Source organism: Pelodiscus sinensis, chromosome 6 (genome assembly GCF_049634645.1).
Source record: "Pelodiscus sinensis isolate JC-2024 chromosome 6, ASM4963464v1, whole genome shotgun sequence".
NCBI classification, from domain to species: Eukaryota; Metazoa; Chordata; order Testudines; family Trionychidae; genus Pelodiscus; species Pelodiscus sinensis.
The window spans coordinates 10,225,202-10,248,843 of NC_134716.1; the positions used below are offsets into that span (position 1 = coordinate 10,225,202).

Genomic DNA, 23,642 nt, shown 5'->3' on the forward strand with positions numbered 1-23,642 from the left:
TGCCAGCATGTCTCTTTTTTCCAGTACAAAGCCCTATGCGATTTAAAAAGGAAAAGGGGCTGGGGAGGAACCCACCATCGGGATTGAAATGTCCTACCTCAGCATGAACCACAGTGCCTTCTGTTTCAGTGTTTTGACCCCATTCAGCCTGCTGGGATACTGGGCTAAACGCTCTGAAGAAAAGGGTTTTCTCATTGCAAAGTTCTTGGGGATCCTAGAGCATGAAAAGTTTCTAGGGTGCATCACACTGCAGGCTAAACTCTGCATCAGTGAGTAGCACATCTCGGGTCAGCTGACTTGGGCTTGCAGTGTAGGGTTAAAAAGAGCCATGTTGTTAGGTGCTCAGGCTCTGAAATCTGGTGAGTATGGAGGGACCCACAGCCGCGGCTCCAGCCCAAGCAGAAATGTCTATAATGCTTTTGCTTTTTTTTTTTAGTTTTATAGCGTGAGCCTCAGGTAGCTATGACATGAGCTCTGAGACTTGCAGTGCATGTGGCGTGTTTGGTTGAGTTTGGGGGGAGTTGAAGCGCGGAGGTGTTCTATGTTACGGTCAGAGTGTACCAACAGTCCATTTATCTGTGCAGTACAAAGACTTGCTGAGAGGAAGATGCAGCTAGATAATGAACTGCTGGTAATGAACTGCTGTTAACTACATGTTTTTTGATACAGCTTCTCCACAGACCAGCATAAACATCTGATCTGTGCTCCAAACCTTCTCCATCAAGTGGCTGCATCCCACCTCCCCACCCCGAGTTAGGCTCTTTAGGCTAGGAAACAACCCTAGAGCTGTGTTACAATGGATATGCTTGCAGCAGCTGTACTTAAAGTTGCTTAAACTTTTCCATTATAAACGCTTTTTTTTTTTTTTTTTTTTTTTTGGTCACTCAGAACTTTCTTCAGTTTTCACTTTTCCTGGATGAAATTTTCTCGGTCTGGTCTCTGTCAAAGGCTGAATTTTTATTGTTGTTAAAAGTTGGCCCCAAACTAGTTCAGCAGTTCTGGAGAAACACTGGAGTGGGGAGAATAAAATGCTGTCCCCATTCATTAAGGGGAAAAAACCTGTAAATCCTTAATTGAAGAGCTTTTCTGCTTCATTTTGATAGGCAGATGCCTCAGAAGGAGCAGCGCCTCCTGGGTGTGTCTTCACTGTACTGTGATGGGGTGTGCCTGGTCTGGGTCAGCTGATGCAAGCTCACGGGGTTTGGGCCATGCAGCTGTAAAATTGCAATGTAGATATTTGGGCTTGGCATAGAGCATGGACTCTGAGATCCTGCATGGAGGACGAGGTCCAGATTGGCTAACCCAGATTCTGAGACTCATTCCTGTGGAGGTTTTTATTGCCGTGTACGTGTCTTACCGGTGTCTGGGTGAAAACTGGTTTTGATCCAGGTTGTTACAAGGATTGAAAACCAGATTGCATTTGGTAGTTTTTTTTAATTACAGTCTGCGTGTGTCAAAGGGAAGTAGACAGCAGTATGTAGGCTTTTATGTAGCACTTTGGTATATAAACATTTCTTTTAAATATGCAATGAAGCAGATACAGACTGAATGAGGTGGCAGGCTTGTCGGGGAAAGCAGTGAATAGCAATTAACAGGTGTGATTCACCACTCCCTTAATCTAGTTTTATGCCAGTGCCATTCCTCCAGAATCAAATGGAGGAAAGCAGAGGTGAATCAGGGACTGCAAATAGGTAAGGAATCTGTTGAAGGAGGCAGGGCTTCATAAGATACTGTTTTATTCTGGAACCAGATTCTCTTCTAGAATCATAGAACCATAGAGCTGGAAGAGACCTCAGAAGGTCATCAAGTCCAGCCCCCTGCCCAAGGCAGGACCAATCCCAACTAAATCAACCCGGCCAGGGCTTTGTCAAGCCGAGACTTAAACACCTCTAGGGATGGAGACTCCACTACTTCCCTAGGTCACCCATTCCAGTGCTTCACCACTCTCCTAGGCTACGTCTACACTGGCCCCTTTTCCGGAAGGGGCATGTAAATTTCATGAGTCGTCGTAGGGAAATCCGCGGGGGATTTAAATATCCCCCGCGGCATTTAAATAAAAATGTCCGCCGCTTTTTTCCGGCTTTTTTAAAAGCCGGAAAAGAGCGTCTACGCTGGCCCCGATCCTCCGGAAAAAGTGCCCTTTTCCGGAGGGTCTTATTCCTACTTCGAAGTAGGAATAAGACCCTCCGGAAAAGGGCGCTTTTTCCGGAGGATCGGGGCCAGTCTAGACGCTCTTTTCCGGCTTTTTTAAAAGCCGGAAAAAAGCGGCGGACATTTTTATTTAAATGCCGCGGGGGATATTTAAATCCCCCGCGGATTTCCCTACGACGACTCATGAAATTTACATGCCCCTTCCGGAAAAGGGGCCAGTGTAGACGTAGCCCTAGTGAAATAGTTTTTCCTAATATCCAGCCTGGACCTCTCCCACCACAACTTGAGACCATTGCTCCTTGTTCTGCCATCTGTCGCTACTGAGAACAGCCTCTCTCCATCCTCTTTGGAGCCTCCCTTCAGGAAGTTGAAGGCTGCTATCAAATCCCCCCTCACTCTTCTCTTCTGCAGACTAAACAGACCCAACTCCCTCAGCCTCTCCTCATAGGTCATATGCTCCAGCCCCCTAATCATTTTAGTTGCCCTCCACTGGTCCCTCTCCAATGCGTCCACATCCTTTTTGTAGTGGGGGGGCCTACACTTTCGTTGCCTTTCAGGACTCTACACTGCCACAATAATGCAAAGTGGCTTTTGTGTAAACAGGGAGTCAGGCCCAGGGGTGTTTCCCGCCAAGGATGGTCTCCCTTTGGAAGTTTTTTTTTTTTTTTTTTTTTTTTTTTTTTTAGATAAATGTAACGTGTTTTGATTTGTAGTATTTTATTCCTGTGTTGTATTTTATCTCTGTTTTGCAGCTGTCTAGCACTGAATGACTTGTTAAGAGGCCGGCCACTGGATGACATTATTGACAAACTTCCAGAAATATGGGAAACCCTGTTCAAAGTACAAGATGATATTAAGGTAATACAGCTTCCTGTTAAGTTCTTGGCTGTTATCTCAAGTGTACTTATCCTATCTGGAGGGAATATCCTACCTCCCTCAAGTTTAGAAAAGTATCTCTGGGAAGAATCGGTTTCTAGCTAGGAGCTGGTCCTGGTTCACCTCCCACTGCAGCCAATGGAAATCAGAGGTGCTCACTGCTGTTCATGCCCCACTAAGTAAAATGCTTAGGAAATTCGTCATCTGAGTTCTTAAAATGTTGGGATTCCTTCCAAGGCCTTTTTCACTCAGCTTATCCAAAGCACTTTGTACAGTTCTGGCAGTGCAAGTAGGTTTGAGAGTGTATATGCAGCACATACTGTTGTGCACAGTGTTACAGAAGTGCTCAGCAGTCTGGCCCTGACCCAGCATGACACTTAAGCATATGCTTAACTTCAGATATCTGAGTAGTCCAGCCAGGAGCGCTTATATATGAAAGTGGTGTCCATGCTTCAGTGGACAGGATCAAGCCGTATGTTTCCTTACATTGAACTTTGCCTGTGAGTTCAAGCAGAGCTAAAGCTTCAGTGATTGGAGGTGCAGACGTTAGGCCATGTCACCTTCACAAACTTAGCTGAAACTGCGTCATTTTTGTGGTGTAGTGAAAGGCAAAAAAACCCCAGCCCTAAATATGATGTGGGTAAAAACTGTATACAACAGATTTCCTCAGCAATGCTTCTGAGAAGAGAACAAAGCATACAGTAGAGATTTCATGCTTCCTTTTGGAAAAGGGCAGATCCTCCAACATTAGTGGATGGAAGAAGCAAAGCAAGGGAAATCCTTTTAATGGAAAAAGAACAGTCAGCTATAAATCAGGATCAAATTGATTTTGATCTAGATCCTATTTTTGGGAATCGGAACAAATTGAGTGATAGGAAGTAGACCATATGCAGAGAGATCTTTTCAAGGTAATCTGCAGGCTATGAATCAGGTTTGTCAGTACTTGTACAGATAGTTCAAGGAGGTCAGTAATGATAAAATAATTTAATTAAAACATTAATGGAATTTTAACTTTTTCTATAGGAGTCTGTACGAAAAGCAGCAGAACTGGCCCTGAAAACGTTAAGTAAGGTAAAATTGACCTGCTTCATTGCAGACTGTGTATGGTTGGGTATAATAGTTCATTTCCACCTGTCTAAGAATGTCGTTTGATTATAGATTATTCTCATGTACACTACCCTGGTACGAAGGTGCAGTGTTGTTACAGCCCGGGGAGAGAAATATAAGTGTAATCATGCATCTCATGCACACTGATATCCTTGTGACACATTGAAGGAAGACATCTGAAATCTGCTTCCCTATGTACCCTCCTTCTTCTAGATAGATAGGTAGTACACAGTGCACATTTGCAGAGAAATGGGGTTGACTAGACAGGATTTAGCTGCCCTTTCTGGGGTCTGAGACTCACTTAATTTGGAACCTGTTGTTGTGATCATTGATCTTTTAGGCCACTCGAACTGAAGTAACCTGCACTGCAGCTGTGTTTCCATCCTGGACGTTACCACCTCCAGTTGTTGAGGGCCAGGGTGGTGCCATGCCTAGGTTTGGAGAGAAGCCTGGTGCCTGTCTTTACATTACTTTTCAGGAGCAAATAGAAGCAGAGCCCTGAGCTGGAATTTGGCCGAGTGATACATTTCTCATTTAAAAAATAATGGTGCTAATCACAGGCCAAATCCAGACCTGATGTGATAAGGCTCAACTGTTCTGACTTCAGTGGGCTGCATCCACATACACCCAGCCCGAATGGGACCCTCTTGGTTTGCTCTGGTTCATCTTTAACTTTTCCCATCACGTGTGGGAAGGTGCTGGGTTAAATCAGAGGGAAGATTTAGACGTTTGTGGCATGACTCCCTGATTTGTCCGTAGGTGTGTGTGAAAATGTGCGACCTCTCCAAAGGAGCAGTGGGCCAGAGAACTATCGCAGTGTTGCTGCCCTGCCTGCTAGACAAAGGAATGATGAGCACGGTGACTGAAGTTCGAGCTCTGAGGTTTGTTTTACATCCTCTAAATTTGCTTGTAATTGGGCCTGTGTGTGTGTTTGTCACAAGGAGATTAAGTTTATTCATCTGAACTGCAAAGAGTCCTTTAATCACGTCCTGTTTTAATCCCTTCTTCCCATCCTCAATAAAAAACAACCTGCTCACTACCTCCTGCTTTCATCCAGTTAAAACAGCAGTTCAGAGAATTCCAGGGGTTTCCTAGAGTGCCATTTCTTTTACTAAACAGAGGGCTGGTGCAATGGTGTAAGTATCGAATTCAGAACATCTCCAGTCTCTGCACTTGAAGAGTTCCTGAAGGCATCTAACAGCCCTTCTCCTAGCCTAAGGAGAGGAGCTCCTGAACCCAGGGCTCAGGTAAGGTCTAGGGGCAACAAATGAAAGACTCTGTGCAGCTGCACAGATTCAGATCTCAGGAGGAGTCAGTACAGCTTTCCATCCTTCTGCAGCAGGTAAACTGAGACCACCTGGCAGTTTTTGTAGTATGTGAGACTCTTCTATAGACCCTCCCAAGCTGGGGATGTCTGCTCTGTGTGCCCCTATTAAAGTGCTCTTGTGTCTCCTTGGCCAGTGTTTCTTAGCTGCTTTTCTCTCACTCTTCCAACATTCTTTGTGCTGAGTTACACACACCCCAGAGGTGGCTGCATTTCAGTAGTGCTGAGAGGATACAGTTTAGTTTCCATAGTCCTTTAGGATCCTTTGAGACTGGCACGTATTGCTGTTGATTTATTGTTTTGTAATCCTTCTGCCAGGGGAGTACATGAAGCAGTAATCAAGGTTCTGAAGTTGGCTGTAAGCTAAAAGTGAAGCTCTTTTGTAGAAATAATTTGATCCTATTAACATTACCATCAGCAAAATTAAATCACAATAAACTATAACATGTCTCACTTTTTCGGGGGTGGGAGGGGGAAACAACGCGGTCTAGATGCAGTTCTTTCGGGGGGACGGACCCCTTTTTCAAAAGAACCTGTAATCCTCATTTTTTTCAGGCATTAGGGTTCTTTCGAAAGGTGTGGTGGTTTTTTTGTTTTATTTTTAAGAACTGCATCTAGACCGCATTGGGTTTGTGGTCCTCCTCCCCCCCGAAAAATCCTTTTTCAAAAAAGCAATCAGAATCCATTATGCAAATGAAATGCAAAATTAACCCAGCGCTTCATTTGCAGTTTCGAAGTCCTTCATTTACATTCCTCTGTCTAAAGAGGAATGTAGTCAAGACCTAACCTTTGAGAATAACAGATTTATTAGGGCATAAGCTTTTGTAGGTAAAGCCCACTTCATCAGATGAGTTGAAGTGTAAGTTACAGAAACGGGTGTATATGTAAAGAAGAAGTTGCTTGTGTTAATGAAGCAAGACGTTGCTTGTGTTTAATGAGGCTAATCCAGTCAGGGTGGAAGCGGATTAGTGTTTCTCAATCTTTATTATAAAAAAAAAAAAGTACCCCTTTTCTCTCTCACACTCTCTTACTTTTTTCCTACCATTGCAACACATGTGTTTAAACAACGTAGCTGGGTGGGCGATGAAATTTTTGGGTGTAAAAAGTACAAAAATAATAAAGCACTGTAAAACTTAAAACAAAAATTCAGTTTTCTCCACATTTCAGTTGTGTTGACATACCCCCCCCCCCCCCCCCCCCAGACTTCTCTCAAGTACCTCTAAGGGTACTCATACTACTGGTTGAGAGACACTGAAGTGGATCATTCACAGAATTTGGTGTGGAGATGTGAATATCCAGAGAGGAGAAATTGCCTTTGTAATGCATTAAATAGTTGAGATCCTTATTCATTCCTAAATTGATGGTGTTGGAGTTGATACAAGCTACAGCTGGGGAAAGGGCTTTTGTAAATAGTTAGAGTGGCAAAGAGATGATGTGATCTTCACTTCTTTTCCAGCATTAACACTCTGGTGAAAATCAGTAAAAGTGCTGGTGTTATGTTGAAACCTCATGCACCAAAGCTCATTCCAGCTTTATTGGAGTCCTTAAGCGTGTTGGAACCACAGGTTCTCAATTATTTAAGTCTGCGGGCTACAGATCAGGAAAAAGTAAGTGTAACAAGCACGGGACAAGTTTTCGAAGTATTTCACAAGGATGTAAAGCTTCAAGACATAAATCAGCAACTCTGAGTGAAAAGCATCCCAGATGGTTATGGGAATTAGCTGATATATTTACTGAACAGTTGGGTTGCTTTTATATGACACAGAGAACAATGGAGTTACTGGAGGATGTTTTAAAATGTATTGAGTTGCACCCAGTCTTTCATAAAGCGGGGGGGGGGGAGGAGGGGGAGAACAATCTTGACAGTAAGTGTTAGTAAATCTAACTTCAACCCAGAGTAAAATTATGGTAGTGACAGAGACCTCAGTAAACATGTAGGCTGCATCTACGCTAATAAATCTGGCACCATTTCCCAGAAATGCTATAGCTGCAGCACCATTGGTAATCCTAGTGTAAGGTCCTGTGTAGATCAGATTTGGGGGTATTTTCAGCACCATCGTTAAATTCTGGGCTTTCCTACTGGAGAGGGCTATTAGGCTACTGCTACTTTCCCATATGTGTCTGAAAACAGGCACTAGTCAGAGTTTGGGGAAACCGATTCCATTTGATGCTGAGATTTGGTGGTTTTTCCCACTGGTGTCAGATTAAGTCTGCTTTGTTTGTTCTGTTTCCTTTAGGCTGCAATGGATAGTGCAAGACTTAGTGCTGCTAAATCATCTCCCATGATGGAAACAATTAATATGGTGGGTATTTTGATTTAGGAAAAGTCCTAAAGTAGACTTGTGGGAGGGTGGATAATGATGGGGAAACTTTTCTTCTGGTTTTTATTGGACAGCCATTCGATTGTCAAAGTTCCTCAGGTATGGGCTCTTGTTCACCTACTTGTTTGGATAATGCCTTCTCTTCCCAGTACCTCATGCAGGGAACTACTGGTCTTCCAGCTGCCATGTGGACACATGGGGAGATCCTTATCTGGTGTCCATTGTCATGGTTCCACTGAGGTGGGTGGAGTTGACAGTAGGCTGAGCAGCTGCCCATGATGTGGTGAAGAGCATAGGAATGCATTGTTCTTAAGGGTGACCTCTAATGCTGTTCCATGGGGGGAGACTCAGCAGTTTAAGAGATGCTGAATGCTAGCATGGAGGGATAACGTTAAGATTCCAATGGCTTCCTCTCCATGGATAGCCTTAATATTCACAATCCTAATTTGTTCCCAGCGAGGGTCTCTGAGAGGAAGTATGAGGGAATTCCTCTAGGACACTGGCTCAAGGTGCTGTTATGTTTCCCTTTCCCCAGTCCTACCAATGGTTTTTTAGTTCTTGAGACCTATAGATCTGGGCCAAGACAGTACTTCAGTGCGAAACCGTGAGGGAAAATCCAGCTGCTGTTGGGAGTGTTGTGGGTTATTCCAACCTCATTTTTCCTGAGCTGAGCCTTCACTTGAGGCATCGCATTAAGTGGTGGGACGCTGTTCCGCTGGAGGGGCTGCCTTCTGAACGAGACAGGCAGCCGTGGCCTCTTCAGTGTGAACTCTGTGGCCACTTTCATAAGGGATGGGGCCGTGTCTACCACTCTTTACCCAATCTGTCTCATGGAGGCAGATGAGAATATAAACACCAGAGTCGGCGATTGTCCCAGTTGTTCTTGATAAAATCTCCGTTACATGACTGACGGGGCTGAGAGGCTATTCTGAGGGTCAGAGGGGGGCAGGGCAGGGCGGCAGTGGCGTGGTCTCTCTAAAGCACCTCTGGATGAAAGGCTGTAAGTTACTGTGTCTGCAATGGTGTCCTGAAGATTTTAGCCGCTCTCCTCACAGGAGAGAGGAAGAATATGTTGCTGCTGGGGCTTTCGCGCCCTTTTGGCCGCAGTGGGACTGAAGAGAATTGAGTTCCCCCCCCGGGGGTGCCCTCTTGTTCTCCCCAAGAGCAGAGACACCCCAGTGCTCGTGGGTATAAGCTCTGCTCACAGTGAAGCCATGTGGTATAAAAGGCAGAAAAGCCGTCTTCTCTTCTGTGCATCTCCTGCTCATGTGGAAATAATTTCATGTGGTTCAGGGGATCAGACACCCTTCTAAATGCCTTTTAAATGTCTATCAGGGATGGTCTAGACAGTATTTGGTCCTGCCATGAGGGCAGGGGACTGGACTTGATGACCTCTCAAGGTCCCTTCCAGTCCTAGTATTCTATGATTCTAAAGGGCAGTAGCAAATTACTCACAGGAAGTATTGGTCTCAGAGGACTGTCTTTGAGACATCAGACCCTAGCTTATGCACCACGCCTTGGGCTCCACCGAATGGCTCAATCTTACCCTTTGCAAAATGTCCTAATAATCTGAGGTATTCGGTACTGCCAGTGTAACTCCATGAGCAATATATCTTGGAGTGGTTTGTTGTGTGTGTGTTTTTTTTTTTTTTTTTTTTTTAAACTGACTTAAATCTAGGAGGAACTGGAGGAAAGTGCTGTGCTTTTGATGTTGCGGTATTAGAGTGACCTGGCCATTTTTTTAGAAGATAAATTTCCTTCCATTTGCTTTTAACATCTTAGATCAGTGTTTCCCCATTTTATTTGGCTACAGAACCCTTTTATAAAAAACCCACTGAGGAAAACTAGTCGACCCCCCCCCCCTCAAAAAAAGGGCGGGAACTGGTGACCAAAAAAAAAAACCCCGCCGGCCCACCCCTAAGATCCTGGCAGCCCCTTGAAATGGTGGCTCCAGGCGACTGCCCAGCTTGCCCGCCCCTAAGACTGGCTTGGGGGGAAGAGCGATCGGGTTCTTGTGGAACCCTTTCACTTTGCGGAACTCCAGGGTTCCACGGAGCACTATTTGGGAAACACTTAGATGAATGACTGAGAGTGGAAATCACTTCAGCATTGTCTGGTTCTGGTGTGTGAGCGCTGCAGTGCGGGGGTTTCACATGACTGCTGGGGAATGATTACATCCCCACGGAAATTTTAAACCCACAGATTTATTCACTTAACAGTTTTATTTTATATCTTCTTAAAAACACAGAGGGGCCTGACTTAGCACTCTGATACGCCAGCTCTACAAGCGGCCAGCAGTTGATTTCAGTAGAATCGCCCCAGTGTATGCTAGGTGTAACTAAGTAGTGAACCAGGCTGCTGTAATCTATGTACAGGGCCTGACGGCACCCCTTCAAAATTAGTGCTTCGTTAACCTTCCGAGTGCCGTGAACTGAAAGCAAACAGCATCTTTTCTGTGTATGGTACAGACCTGACTTCAGCATCTTCTCCAAGGTTTACACTTTCATTCTTCCCTTCCATAGTGCTTGCAGTATCTGGATGTGTCTGTCTTGGGTGAGCTCATTCCTAGGCTTTGTGAGCTGATCAAAAGCGGAGTAGGCCTGGGCACCAAGGTACGTGTGCTTACTAAGACTTGGGCAGTGGGGGAGGCAGAATGCTGCAATGCTAACCTTACTGTAGTGCGTCTCACTCAGAAGCAGCAGCTGTCCTAGATGAAAACTGTTAATTTCCGAGCAGGATTCCCGTCCGCTCACACAACGTATTTTAACCTATTCACTAATCAACTGGCCTTTGTTGTGCAGCTGGTGGATTCTGTAGAACAAGAGAATAATATTGATTTTTCTCTTCAAACCTTTCAGGGAGGCTGTGCTAGCGTAGTTGTGTCACTAACCACGCAGTGTCCCCAGGATTTAACGCCCTACTCAGGTAAGGTTTGCTTTCAGAGGGGCGTGGTTTACATTGCTTTTAGAATGTATTCTGAACAGCATGGTTTTATGATAGCTATTCCTTAACCCAGAGGGCCCTTTGTGTTCTCTGGACCTCCCCTGGTGCTGCTGCCGGCAGAAAAGGACTGTAGGGTTAAGCCCAAAGAGGTTTGGAGGCAGTGACCTGGAATAGGTCCCTCCAGCCCCTCCTGGCTATGTAAAGCAGACTCTCTCTCCGTAGTTGTGTGTGTGTGTGTGTGTGTGTGTGTGTGTGTGTGTGAACTGCTGGTACAAACACCTTTTCCTTTACCAGTGTGACTGGACTGTCTCCCTGACAGAGCTAGAGCATGTTTCCTCCCTGGAATAAGACTTCTCTGGTGTTGCCCAGCCGAGGGAAAACCACGTTAAAGGCAATGGCCGGTTTGAGTTTTCTGCTGCCTTCAAGCTGATGGAACTTCTCCTTCAGCTTGGGCAATAGAGGCTCATGCTCGGAAACCTTTAAGTCTTGTGTTCGGTCCCTACTGACAACCTAATGAGGGTCACTGCTGCTGTTGGATTATCCAAGGCTTTATCGTGGTTTGGGCACCCAGGGCAGCTCTAGTCTACGTTCAAAAAGGGAAAGTTTTACAGGCTGGGACAATTATGCTGAAATCGGATGCCCTTCTAGGTCGGCTCTGGCTGTGTGTGACACACACTGGGCAGAACAGTAGTAGCATCCTCCGGGCTACACTACAGGCACAGCTGCCCTAACAGGTTTCAGTTTTGCCTGTGTACACGGGGCCAGACAGAGTTTTATCATCCTGGTAAAGGATGTTCATGGTGCATGATTAACAAACCTGAGTGAGTGACTGGTGCAGAAACTGAAAAGATGTCATAAAATTCAGTCACTGTAGCCCATAACAGTGCAAGTCCAAGTTGGTGTTAGAATCAATCCTGTCTCTTTTCAAATAGGCAAACTCATGAGTGCTTTGCTCAATGGGCTGACTGATCGTAACAGCGTGGTGCAGAAATCTTTTGCATTTGCAATGGGGCATCTAGTTCGGGTGAGCTGGTTTCTTTTAGTTGTATTTATTATATTGTTTTGAGGGGGTAGTTACACACATTTAAATGATTTGAGTCTCTCTCTGACTTTTAAAGACTGCCCGGGATAGTAGCACTGAGAAACTCCTGCAGAAGCTCACTAGCTGGTACATGGAGAAGGAAGGTATGTGGCTTTTGTTGGTATATCTGGTTTGCCCTATGATGCAGGTAATTGGTTCCTGGGGAGTGGAGATGCTGGTGAAGGCATGTTCTACTATTTTTAATTGCTGTTCATGATGCAGTATCCTAATGTGTAAATCTGTGGTTCTCAACTGGTGGTCCATGATTTTTTCGGTGGCCCACGGGAACCTTGTCCAAAGTCACATGGTGTGAGCAGGCGCCGCGGTTAGGCTGTCTTACGCCACGTTCACAAGCACGTGGCGCGTCATCCATAGTGTCACTTAGTACTCAACCATGTTGTGTTGCCAGTAACTTCCCTTCTGAGGCTCTGAGCGTCAGTGTAGCTGCCGCCATCGTGCTGAGCAGATGCTTTTTTATCATGTCTCAAAAAGGAGGTGGTCCACAAAAAATTTTTTGATTGGCCTGGTAGTCTGTGGACTGAAACGAGTTGAGAACCACTGGTGTAAATGAACTAGACGAATAACTAGTGGAAAACATATGCACCCATGTGACTTCCTCTGCCGCTTCCATGGAGTCACTCTGGATACTTGCCAGTGAGGGGGAGAAGTTTCTGGCTCCAAATGACTAAACTTTGTCATTATTTTCTTCCCTTATCCTTCAGAACCAGTCTATAGGATAGGCTGCGCTTTAACTGTTCATGCCATTGGGCGCTACAGCCCAGATGTGTTGAAGAACCATGCCAAACAGGTCTTGCCTGTGGCATTTCTGGGCATGCATGAGGTCCCAGATGAAGAGAAAGGAGAGAAAGATGATTCTAACCTGTGGACTGAAGTATGGCAGGAAAACGTACCAGGTAAGCTGACCTAGAAATTGATAGGGGCTTCCTTATAGCTGGGGCTGCTGGGTAATTAGAGGAAACAGTATCCACAAAATCTATGAAAAAATTAACTTTTAATTGTGCAGAAAACTTTTGAAAAACCAAAGGAGAATCTGTGGTATTATTTTTTTTAACCAGTTGAAATCAAAACACACAAAAACTAATATTATCGTATCTTTAGGGAGCAGTTTTTAATAGGACTCGCTGCTCATCCTAACCAGGCTTTTATTATTTTTATCTTGTTTTATTTTATGTTGTTGTTATATAACACAATCTTCCTTTCCTCTAAGAGACCCTGCCCACCTCTCACACTTTCCAGATATCATAGGGAGGGTTGAGTGACAAGGCAGTGGGAGTTGCTAGGTGCCAACACATGTGAAAATCAAGCCACTTATTTAGGTACTTAAATCAGGGGGTAGCCTGCTGCCTTTTGCCAGCTATTTTATCAGAAGGACGACCCAGTAGCTCTGGCTGTAGCCCTGGATTTTGGGGGGAGATGTTCAGTTCCCTGCTCTCCCACACAGGTTGGGCAAGTCGCATGGGCTCTGTGTGCCTCAGTTCCCTGTACGCAAAGTTGGGATAACCCATAATTAGGGCTCTACCAAATGTATAGCCATGAAAATGTGTCACAGCTCATGAAATCTGCTCTCCCACTGTGAAACCAGTTTTGTGCTTTTAGCCTCCATTAAACAGATTTCATGGGGAGAACCAGTGTTTCTCAAACTGGGTGTCCTAAGCCAAAATGGAGCTGCGGGGGGGTCGGCCAGGTTATTTTAGGGCAGTTATGGTATTGCCACCAATGGGCAGCCAGAAGAGCACCTGCCAGAAGCAGTGCAGAAGTAAGGGTGGCAGAGTTGGGGGGTCAGTAAGTGGCAGTTTCTAACACAGGACCTAGTTCTGAAGAAAACAGTGCAGAAAGAAGGATGAGAATACCATACCATGCAATCTTCCTTCTGCACTGCTGCTGGAGGCAGCTCTGCGTTCAGAGCCGAGCTCTCCGCAGTGCTGGTCCAGCAGCAGTGCGCAAGTAAAGGTAGCAGTACTGCAACTCCTGTGACTCCCCTCCCCCCGCACTCCTTTTGGGTAAGGACCCATAGACTTGCAACACTGAATTTGTAGCTGAAATCATGACACTTTTTGTTTACAACTCCCAGTTTTAGACATACAGTGAGTCAGCTGGAGGATACTGTGGTGACTCAGCTCACAGCCAGAAGAGGAGAATCCTTTTACTGCTTGAGGATCAGCTTTTTGTTCCTTTGCTGTCATAAAATTACAGCTTTCCTTTGTATTTGATACACAGGCACTTATGGTGGCATTAGATTGTATATGCAGGAGTTGATCGCCATTACCCAAAAGGCTTTGCAGTCCCAGTCTTGGAAGATGAAAGCCCAGGGAGCAGCTGCCATGGCATCTATTGCCAAACAGACTGGTACCCTGGTACCGCCCCATTTGGGAATGGTGCTCGTTGCATTGTTGCAAGGTCTGTCCGGAAGAACGTGGACGGGAAAGGTAAAGAAACAATTTGGGGCCCAGTGCATTGGGACAGGCTCTGGTGTTCAGTCCCTTAGCCCAAAAATGGTACATAGAGAGCCATAAACTTTCCCATTCCTGCAGGGAATGATTCCAAATGCATCTTGCTTTGGTTGATGGACCCATCCGGTCCTGTATGTTCCGGTGAGATGAAGAGGGGCAGTGAGGTGTTGTGGCCAGGACATACTGCTTTGTTCTGGTTTGATTTGGAGCAAGCGGAACTTGTGCATGCTTTTAAACAACACGGCCTGGAACCCCAATAAACAGAAGATGGTGGAAATGGGGAAACTCTAGCTATGCCCAATAGGCAATGGGTCTGAATGCATCAAGTAGCATACTTAAGCAGGCGGAGTTAAAATAAATACTTCAGGTAATGAGAATCTGGCTCTTAAGGCTACTTCATGTGCCCTGGTAGTGGGCATTTAGACACTAAGGCCCAGCTATGCTGCCAGAATAGTGAGTGAGAATCAGGCTGTGTAACTTTGGGATGTAGGCATCTCGTGAGCTGGCTCACCACGGAACTGTTCAGCACTGGGGGGGGGAGGAGATGAAAATCATGCACCTTGAAGTGGAGTGATGGAAACAATGTGCCCCTCATGGAGAAGAGTGGCATTTGGCATGTGTCTGCAGCATCTGCCTGAGCCACAGAGCGGGGAGTACCAGTGAAAGCTGTGCAGTGGGAAAGTGAAGTTGTTCTTTCTTTTGTTTCATGCTCACAGGAAGAGCTGCTGAAAGCTATCGCCAGTGTCGTCACTGCGTGCAGGTAACTGTCTCTCTAGCTAAGGCATCGGCCAAGCAAGGGTTCACTGTGCCTCTTTACACGCAGTCACTGCCTTTCCTGTGTTGAAGGGGGAATTCATGGCCACTGCTCTTTCCAGGGAGCAGTATGAGATTGTAGGACTAGGTAGTTAATCGAGTCGTGGGTGCTCCCTTGTAGGTGTATGTGCGCTGCATGCCTCTAGTCAGAGATTTTTAGTAGCAGTGTGCACAGACCCTGGCATAAGCACTCCCTCCCTCCAGGCTGTCTTGCACTGGGGGATGGGAAGCCCCTCAGTTCCTTCCCTTTGGCCTCACAGGAGAGAGCACTTGTCCCTTCCTGATCTGCATCATTGCGTAGTTGGTTTTGTTTATTTTATTCTCCCTAAAGGTTCGTTTCCCCCTCCCCCCCCTTTTTTTAAACTCCCTTGGGATTTAAAAAATAGTACCAAATACAAACTCAAGTTTTCTTTCACTATCTGAGGGCACCCTCGCCCTGTGTTAAGAAGACTTGGTTTTTTTTGCCTGGGCTGCTCACCGTATACAACCATGAGGTTCAGGGCAAACTGTCTTCCTCAGACGTGACCCTTCATGTCACTCTTTTGGAGCTGAGTTCTGGCAGGAATGCTTGGACGCACTTCCTGCCTTTCATCAGGAACAGCCACGCGAAGGTCATGATGGACTTAATGCGACTTTTACATAAAACATAGATCATCAACAGGGTGCCCGTTCTCCCTCCCTTCCCCAGAGAAGCACACTCACTTTGGAAATGGTGCATCCCTCACGGTGTGCTCCTTCCAGCACTCTACCTACCGGGGATACAGAACATGACAACCGACAGTCGGTTGGAATTTGTCCCAACCCCGAATGGGAACTGCACTCAGAGGGGCTTTGACGTCTGTTCGCCCTTTGGGAACCCTAACTACAGATCTCTTTGCTATATACCAGAGCAAGAAATGTTCTCGTTACTGCTCCAGGCCTGGCCTGGGGAAACTATGGGGAAGCCCTCATCCTCCCATGGCACCTCTTGTGTGCCTTTTCTCTGTTGTCTCTTCTATCCAAGGCCTGGTTGAAAATTCAGTTAGACTAAGTGATTGTACTTCTTGGCCAAGACAAGTCTGAGTCCCTTTTCTGACACACTTGCCCTCACGTTCCTCCTCGGCTGATTCCTCATCTGATCTCTCAAAACACTGGCCTGTTCCTTTACCCCAACCTACGAGTCCTTCGCCTGCAGCTGTGTCTCCTGAGATCCATGGCTTAGAGGAAGAATGCTCTGATGAGCTAAAAGATGTGTTGCTACACAGCCAAAGTTGACCACTTGACTGGCTTAGCTTCAAAATGGAAATTATTCCAAATTGTTATTAATTTAAACACAGACCTAGTCTCCTCTTCCCTCCCTCTGGCTTTACACTATATTTTTGACCTCAAAACTCTCAGGATGCAGCTACACTGCAGGGCTTAACTAGAAATAAGCTATGCAAATTGAGCTACGTCCATTGCGTATCTTATTTTGAAATAGGGACCATCTACACAGCACTTATTACAAAACCGAGCACTCTTCCTCTGACTTCCCTTACTCCTCATACAGTGAGGGTTGCAGTAGTCCGAGTAAGAAGTCCTCCAGCTTGACAGCATTTTGACAGTATTTCAAAATAACTGCCTGCTGTGTAGACGTGGACTAAGTTATTTCAGAATAGCGCTAGTTATTTTGGAATAGTTTTGCAGTGTAGACGTACCCTTGCTGAGCTTGGTTAAGGCACATCTTGCAGTGCAAACATCCTTCCACCACCAGGCAATCACATGCTCAGTGTTTGCTCACCTGCTGATGTGTAGATTCCTTAAGGGTACTGGGAATTTCATCCTGTGTGTGACACCACCCTCTCCAGCCTGGGGTCTGAACCTAGCTCTCAGGACTTTGACTAGACCTCTCTGAGTCCAAGGCAACGTGTTCTCTCTCATGTGTCCATGAAGACACGTGTACAAGAGATGGTCAGTTTCTAATTGCCATCTCCTCAGCCAGGCACAGCGGTGATGGCACACCCACCAATCATGGCCTTTTTGAAAGGCAAAGTAACTCTCAGGCCACATCTCCAGCTTCTCCCTATTGAGTCAAATGGAAAAATGCAGGGACAACAGCCCCATCTCCCTGTTTTTCCCCAAACCCACTTTGTGACAACAGAGAGAGAATTCTGCATATTCCGCGTGTTAGAACACTAGCATTCTGCTTGGAGAGAATGTAAGGACTTGAGGAAATCTAAACGCTTCCTTTCCACAGAAAGATCCCAAATCTCTGTGATGTTGGCTCAAAGACTCTCCAATTTGTGTCTCTGGTTGCATTCATCATTGTTATCAACAGCACAGTGTGCTTCCTGCTTCCATCCAGAATCCCTATGCACGTCCACCAAGGCGGTGTCTATTTTCATCACGTTCCTTTCAGATATTCCTATCTCAGTAAGCTGTAGAGCAGCAACTTGGGCCTCTGCCCCACGCACTCTGAAAACGTTGTGATCACCAAAGTTTTGACTCCCCCATGCCGCCATCTTCTACTCCCTAGTACTCTATGTAGTAACAGACTCTACTCCAAAGTTCCAGCCTCCAGTGGTGAGTACTGCTTGGGAGTCCCCTATAGTGGAGTACCCGTAGGAACACTACTCAAAGAGGAAGTTACTCACCTTGTGCAGTAACAATGGTTCTTTGAGATGTGTCCCCCTATGGGTGCTCCACAGTTTGCCCTCCTCCCCTCTCCTTTGGAATTCTTGGTGGGGCTCTGCAGTGGAGAAGGAAGGGCGGGGCTTTCACCCACGCGTGCTAGATTCCCTCGTGGTCTGCCTTGAGGCTGGGAGAGCACATGTGGACACTGCTACCAAAAATCTCCAGTTAGAGCGACAGGGGCGCACATACATCTACAGTGGAGCATCCGTAGGGACACGCATCTCAAAGAACCATTGTTACTGCACAAGGTGAGTTGTCTACAGAAGAGAAGAAGTGAGGGAGAATTTGATGAGGCTGTTCACAGTAGTGACAGATGGCAGAATGAGGAGCAATGGTCTCAAGTTGCAGTGGGAGAGGTCTAGGCTGGATATTAGGAAAAAACCTATTTTTCTAGGAGGGTGAAGCACTGGAATGGGTAATCTAGGGAGGTGGTAAAATCTCCATCCCTAGCGGTTAAGTCCTGTCCCAAAACCCTGGCTGTGATGATTTAGTTGGGGTTGGCCCTGCTTTCAGCAGGGGGTTGGACTTGGTGCCCTAAACCCTATGATTCTGTGATTCCTCAGACCATCCCAATCTCTGACGGGGACAGAGACGTTTTACCTCCCCTCCCCTCCGATGTGAACCAATGTGATAGAATTGGGGCAGGGCTGAGGATTGTTGGGCACAAACCAGAGATGGCAGCAAAGCTCCTTGGTGGATGTTGGGATAGGACAGAAGGAGTGGGACGGTGAATGTCTGAAAGATAGAGGGGTGGGATTAAGAGAGCGGCTAAGGGATGGAAGAGGAAATGACTCGGGGCAAGGGAGGCTGTATTGCCAGAGTGTGAGGAGGCAGGGGAAAAACATAGGAAGTGGGAACAAGGAGGGAAGGGAACAACAGATACTGCAAGGTGGAGGAAGAGCTCCAGTATAGAAATATACTTAGAGAAGGGAGTGAATGAAGGCACAGAGCGTGAAACATTGATCTAGTTGGAACAGGTGTGTGTGTGTGTGTGTGTACACTGACGAATGCTGGGAGAAGGATTTCCCTGCTACTGGTGGGAGATTCACACACTCTGGAGCTAAGGGGTAACTTTTGCTCCTAGAGATTCTCCTCAATAGCATTCCACCAAGTAACAAGGAATCTCTCTCTCTCTTCTGAGAGAAACTTTCCAGAGGCCAGTGCCCCTAGGAAGCACCTTCCACGCCTGCATCTTCTCCATGCACATTACTGGGTATTTTGGGGGATGGCCAGAAGATACTGTCTAGAGCACTTTGGAACAGCCAGGCCAGGCCTGGAAAAGGACCCAGCCGAGGTCTGAGCTCTTCACCAGCACCAGCAAGACTCTGTATGTGTTGGAATAACCCATTAAAAAGATGGGCAGTCTGTGAATGGTGGCATGGGGATGACTGTCTTCAAGGCTTCTTGCATCACTAATAATTTACTGAGGGAGTAACTTGTGTTTGACCTTCCATGTGCTTCTGGTGTTTCAGTGCAGAGCTGCAGAAGCCTGCGCCTAATCAGCCCAGCATCAACGATGTGGTCCAGGCTGTCCTGAAAGAGTGTCGCAAAGAGAACCTCAAGTACAAGATGGTTGCTCTGCGATGCACAGCAGACGTGCTGAAGGTGACGAAGGAAGACCGGTTCCAGGAGCTGGCGGACATAGTCTTTCCAATGATAAAGAAGGTGAAATTTCCACTTTTCGATGTCTTTTTTCTGCAATCCAACTGCGGGTGGGAGACCTGGCCAAGTGAATGCATGTCCGCGTGTTTCTCCCCTCCCCCCCCCATCCTGTCCCGTCCCCCGATGCTTTGAAAAGCTCTTAGACTGGCCCAGTACAGGTGTGAATGGCTCCCATTTGCAATCCCACAGGGTTTTTCTGCCAATCCCAACTTTTGATTTGTCTAACCTTGACTCCTCGTTCTTTCGGTGAAGCTAAATGCAGTTTTCAGTGTGCAGCGCTTCTCCTGTCAGACGTTAAAATCTGAATCCCTGGCTGCTGTGTAGGAAACTAAAGATCCCATGACACTGTCTCAAAAGGCAGGGATTTGCCCACTCTGTTTTCACAGCAGTTTTCCTCCAAACCCCCCACTGCACAAAGTTATGTCCACAAGTTGCAGCCCCCTCACCTGAATCCTTTTATAGTGTGATTCTCTTCTCTTCTCCCCGCCTCCCTGGAGTTGGAGTGAATGGAAACTACAAAGGTGGCTGCATCTTTGAAAATTAGGCCCTCTGTTATTAAAGCACTTTGACGTTCTTTTGACTAAAGACCGCATAGAAATTATTAATATTTCTGTAGCTTTTCCTGATGGTAACAAACATCAGTGAATTGAAGTTCTTCAACTATGTAGCGTGTGTGGATTATACAAGGACTAGATACAGGGGCTGGTGGTTTGGGAAGTAAACTGAGCATAATCCCCTGGTCTTGCCTGCTTCCTGGTACCTCTCCAGAATTCTCCAGAGAGCGTGGGAGCTGGTTCACCAAAGAATGACGATGAGGATGAGAACGAAAAAGAAAAAGAACTTCAGATGGAATCTCTGCTCTGTGCCTTTGAGAGCTTGGGCAAGGCCTGGCCTAGGAACGTGGAGACGCAGCGTAAGTTAAATCCAAGATAATGAGCAAAGCTGGCAGCCTGTGGATCAAGTAGCATTGGCTTAAAAAACTCTGCTCAAGCAGAAGGCATGTGGAGGAATATGTAGGGCTTTCAAGTGCCATTTGCTTGAGCAGTGGGGTCAGTCTGCTGGCTATATCCTCAGGGCAGTGATGAACAGCAGCTGGGGAAGATGCTCTGACTTTGCACCCTAAGAAATGCACACTGCATAGCCTGCCTCTCCCCAGGCTTGTCCCGCACTGACAGGTCCTTACAAGTGCACTAAATGCCATGCACCAGGGTGGGGGGTGAGACATGGAGGCCAATGTTTTCTAAATGCTGCAGGACAGCTGAAGCAGACACCTAAATAAGTGGCCTGGGTTTCCCAGGTGCTGAGCATCCACTGATGTGGATAGGAACTTCAGGACTCAGCACGGCTGAATAATCAGGTCTGTTTTTGAGATGGCAGAATGTGGATGTAGTTGCCTGTGATTAGGTCCCAGTGTATGAAGTGGTGCCTTGTCTGGACTAACCGGTTCAGGGCCCTTTGTGGGTGGGAGGATATTTTGATCTTGCAGGGTCTGACGTCTCCTTGGCGCATGAGCATGATGAAGGGAATGTTTGCTTCTGCTGGGTCCTTATTAATGTCATGACACCCTCATTTGTTGTTTTCAGGCTGCTATAGGCAAGAACTGTGCAAAGTAATGTGTGAGCGTCTGAAGCTCAGTACGTGGAAAGTGCAGCTTGGAGTGCTACAGGCCATGAACGCCTATTTTCAAGGGTAATTTTCCTGCTTGTGCTTCACTTTTATTTCATGCTCTCTCAGGCATTTCAATCCTTGTCATGAAATTGTGACAAATGCACAATTATGTTGTCTGTAATGATTCATCAGAGCAAGCCAAGCAGATCCAGAAAATAGCTTGTTTCCTTCAGCACGGGACTCATGCTGCTTTTAAATTTGCTAGGTTAATGCTTTTTGAAGAGGAGCACGCGGACCCTGGAGCTTTGACAGAAATCCTGTTGGAAACCTGCCCATCTGTCACCCACTCTTTAGGTGAATATATTTTGCCAGCAGATTGTGGGTGATGAAAAGTTCATTTAAATGGTTGGCTCCTGGGAGTTGGCTGGGGATGTATTAGAATCTGTCTTTCTGAACATGTTCATTGAAGTGCAGTCTGTAACCTTATAGCCCACAACCTTGAATTCCCCTTAAATATCTCCCTTGGAATGACGGTTGAAGACTCTATTTCCCATGATGCTTCAACCAGAGCAGGAGTGCCCCTTTTTTTCCTCAAATAGTAATTTTTTAAATTTATTTTTATTTTATTTTATTTTTGTGATGGGAGATTGGTGTAGGTGCCTCTCGGGGCTGTACTTTCCACACATCCATAACCTCGCCTGTTTAAGTGTTTCCCTTGCAGAAGATAAGTCACAGAGAGAACTGATATTTTAATGAAATATAATTTTACCAGTCTCTTCGTTTAGCCTTTTTTAATAGCTAGGCCAAATTCATACCCAAAACCATAGCCCATATTTATCTCTGGGTACAGTTCTGTCATAGCCACTGGAGTTACACCAGAGACTAGACTGGCCCTACATAGCTGTAGATTGATGTAATGAGCCAGGCATCCACAGACTATTCCAGCTGGGATTTTTTTGTATCTAGTGAAGTTATGAATTTAAGCTTAAAAATCAAGCACTAAAAATCCTGGCTTCCCTTCTCCTGTCTGTAAGAAAGGAAATTCTTCCCTACAGACCTATGCTCTGTGCTAGGGAGGTTACTGCAGAATCAGCTGTCAGTGTCCTCTGGTTCTTGAGCCAGTAAGACCGAAGGTCGCATCAGCTTGTCCTTGATTCTGTCTTTGAAGGAGGAGGGCAGGGGACTTGCTGCCTCTGGGAAGGATTTAGAGGGAAGGGATTTGCTTTGATGCTCGTCCTCATGAGCTTGCTCAAGCTGAATCTAGTCTGTAACCACGGCCTTTTTATACATGGCTTCAGACTTCTCGGAGGAAAAAAAATGCTGCATTTTTTCCAAATCTCACTCCGATTTGGGTTCTGAAAGCTCTCCTTTCTCAGCTGTGGAGGAGGAGTCTGACTTGTCAGAGGAGAGTCTTCTGGATTATTTTGTACCTTTTCCTCCCCCTTTTTATTCCTTGTGGGCTTTTTTGGTGAGCTTTGTGAGCAGTGGTGGCCGGAGTGCACCCAGACTTGCTGTGTGCAGATCCCGGAGGAATTTCTCCCTGGCAGCGCTTTCCTTCACGGTCCCATGCTTCTCAAGCAGGGGTAGGGTCCTCTTATGAGAGTTGTCTGACTTGTATTGGGGAAGGCTGGATGAAGTCCTCATCAGAGCCTCTCTTCACCCCAAAGAGGGCAGGCACTAGGGGTTGGTTGCTTGGAAGTGGCTGGGCACAGTTTTCCCTTTTGTTGCTCCTGGGAAGGATCCCTCATGTACAGTGCACCCTTGGGATCTAGACTTGCACTTGTGTGGCCACTGCACCATGAGGTAAGGGAGCTCAGCAGGAAGGTGTTGCAGTAGAGGCTCTGGTGGCTGTATCTGCACAGACTCCCACCCAGAAAGGTGGCGGGAGGGAGCCTTGAGATCCAGGAGAAATCAGGCCTGATAGAGCCTGAAAAGGGCAGTAAAGGGATGGGAGTAAATGAACCGCCTCTTGACTGCAGTAATGGAGGCAGAAGACCTGGCAGCAAGTGGGAGGAGGGGGTGTGGGCGTGGCCAGCACACACTGATCCAGCTGTGGAGCACCTCTGGGACCTGCACAATGGAGGGGAGCTCCCCAAGCCTCTCAGCTCCGTGAGAAGCTGGGCTGCAGAAAGAAACCATGGATGAGAATCTGCACTGCCCCTTTAAAAGAGACCGTTTGTGCCCTTCCAGTCCTGTTGTACTCCCAGCACAGGCCCCTGCTCCCCACTACTGCTGCCTGCAGAGCCCGTGTTGAGGACACTGTCCCAATGGCAGATACAAGGCTCTTTTTATGCCACTCCAGTCCTTTTAGACCAAAGAGGACCAGTGCATGAGTAAGGATTGGCCTTTGCACCCCACTGGTTGAGGACCAGGGAAGCTGTTGTATAAGATATGGTCATGGGAAAACAACTTGACCTCTGGTAACTTTGGCCATATGCTTGGCAGTGAACACCCAAATAACATAACCTAATATCCTGTTTGTTTAGGAAATACCCGGGTGGTTATTTTAAGCATTGCTGGGCCACAGGTTTGTGGAAAGGAGGTTCCACTATGTAAAGCTGTTTCTCAGGGGCGGTCTGACGGCATAGCAATTTCACTGGCTTTGTTCTTCAACATGCAGAGTGCTTGCCTTG

General features: G+C 46.5%; 1 protein-coding gene across 4 annotated transcripts in view; it reads left to right on the plus strand.

Moving 5' to 3' along the window:
* The window catches only part of ECPAS (Ecm29 proteasome adaptor and scaffold), an 84,182-nt gene that overhangs the window by 56,596 nt on the left and 3,944 nt on the right, over positions 1-23,642 (plus strand). For all 4 annotated transcript variants that reach the window (XM_006118851.4, XM_075931431.1, XM_075931430.1 and 1 more), the window contains 16 exons: positions 2,904-3,009; positions 4,051-4,098; positions 4,894-5,015; positions 6,915-7,065; positions 7,696-7,761; positions 10,302-10,391; positions 10,638-10,704; positions 11,655-11,746; positions 11,841-11,907; positions 12,526-12,717; positions 14,042-14,250; positions 14,991-15,034; positions 19,212-19,404; positions 20,170-20,314; positions 20,985-21,090; positions 21,275-21,363. In XM_006118851.4, coding sequence (XP_006118913.2) covers positions 2,904-3,009; positions 4,051-4,098; positions 4,894-5,015; positions 6,915-7,065; positions 7,696-7,761; positions 10,302-10,391; positions 10,638-10,704; positions 11,655-11,746; positions 11,841-11,907; positions 12,526-12,717; positions 14,042-14,250; positions 14,991-15,034; positions 19,212-19,404; positions 20,170-20,314; positions 20,985-21,090; positions 21,275-21,363 — 1,787 coding nt within the window. The remainder of the gene's footprint in view (positions 1-2,903; positions 3,010-4,050; positions 4,099-4,893; positions 5,016-6,914; positions 7,066-7,695; positions 7,762-10,301; positions 10,392-10,637; positions 10,705-11,654; positions 11,747-11,840; positions 11,908-12,525; positions 12,718-14,041; positions 14,251-14,990; positions 15,035-19,211; positions 19,405-20,169; positions 20,315-20,984; positions 21,091-21,274; positions 21,364-23,642) is intronic.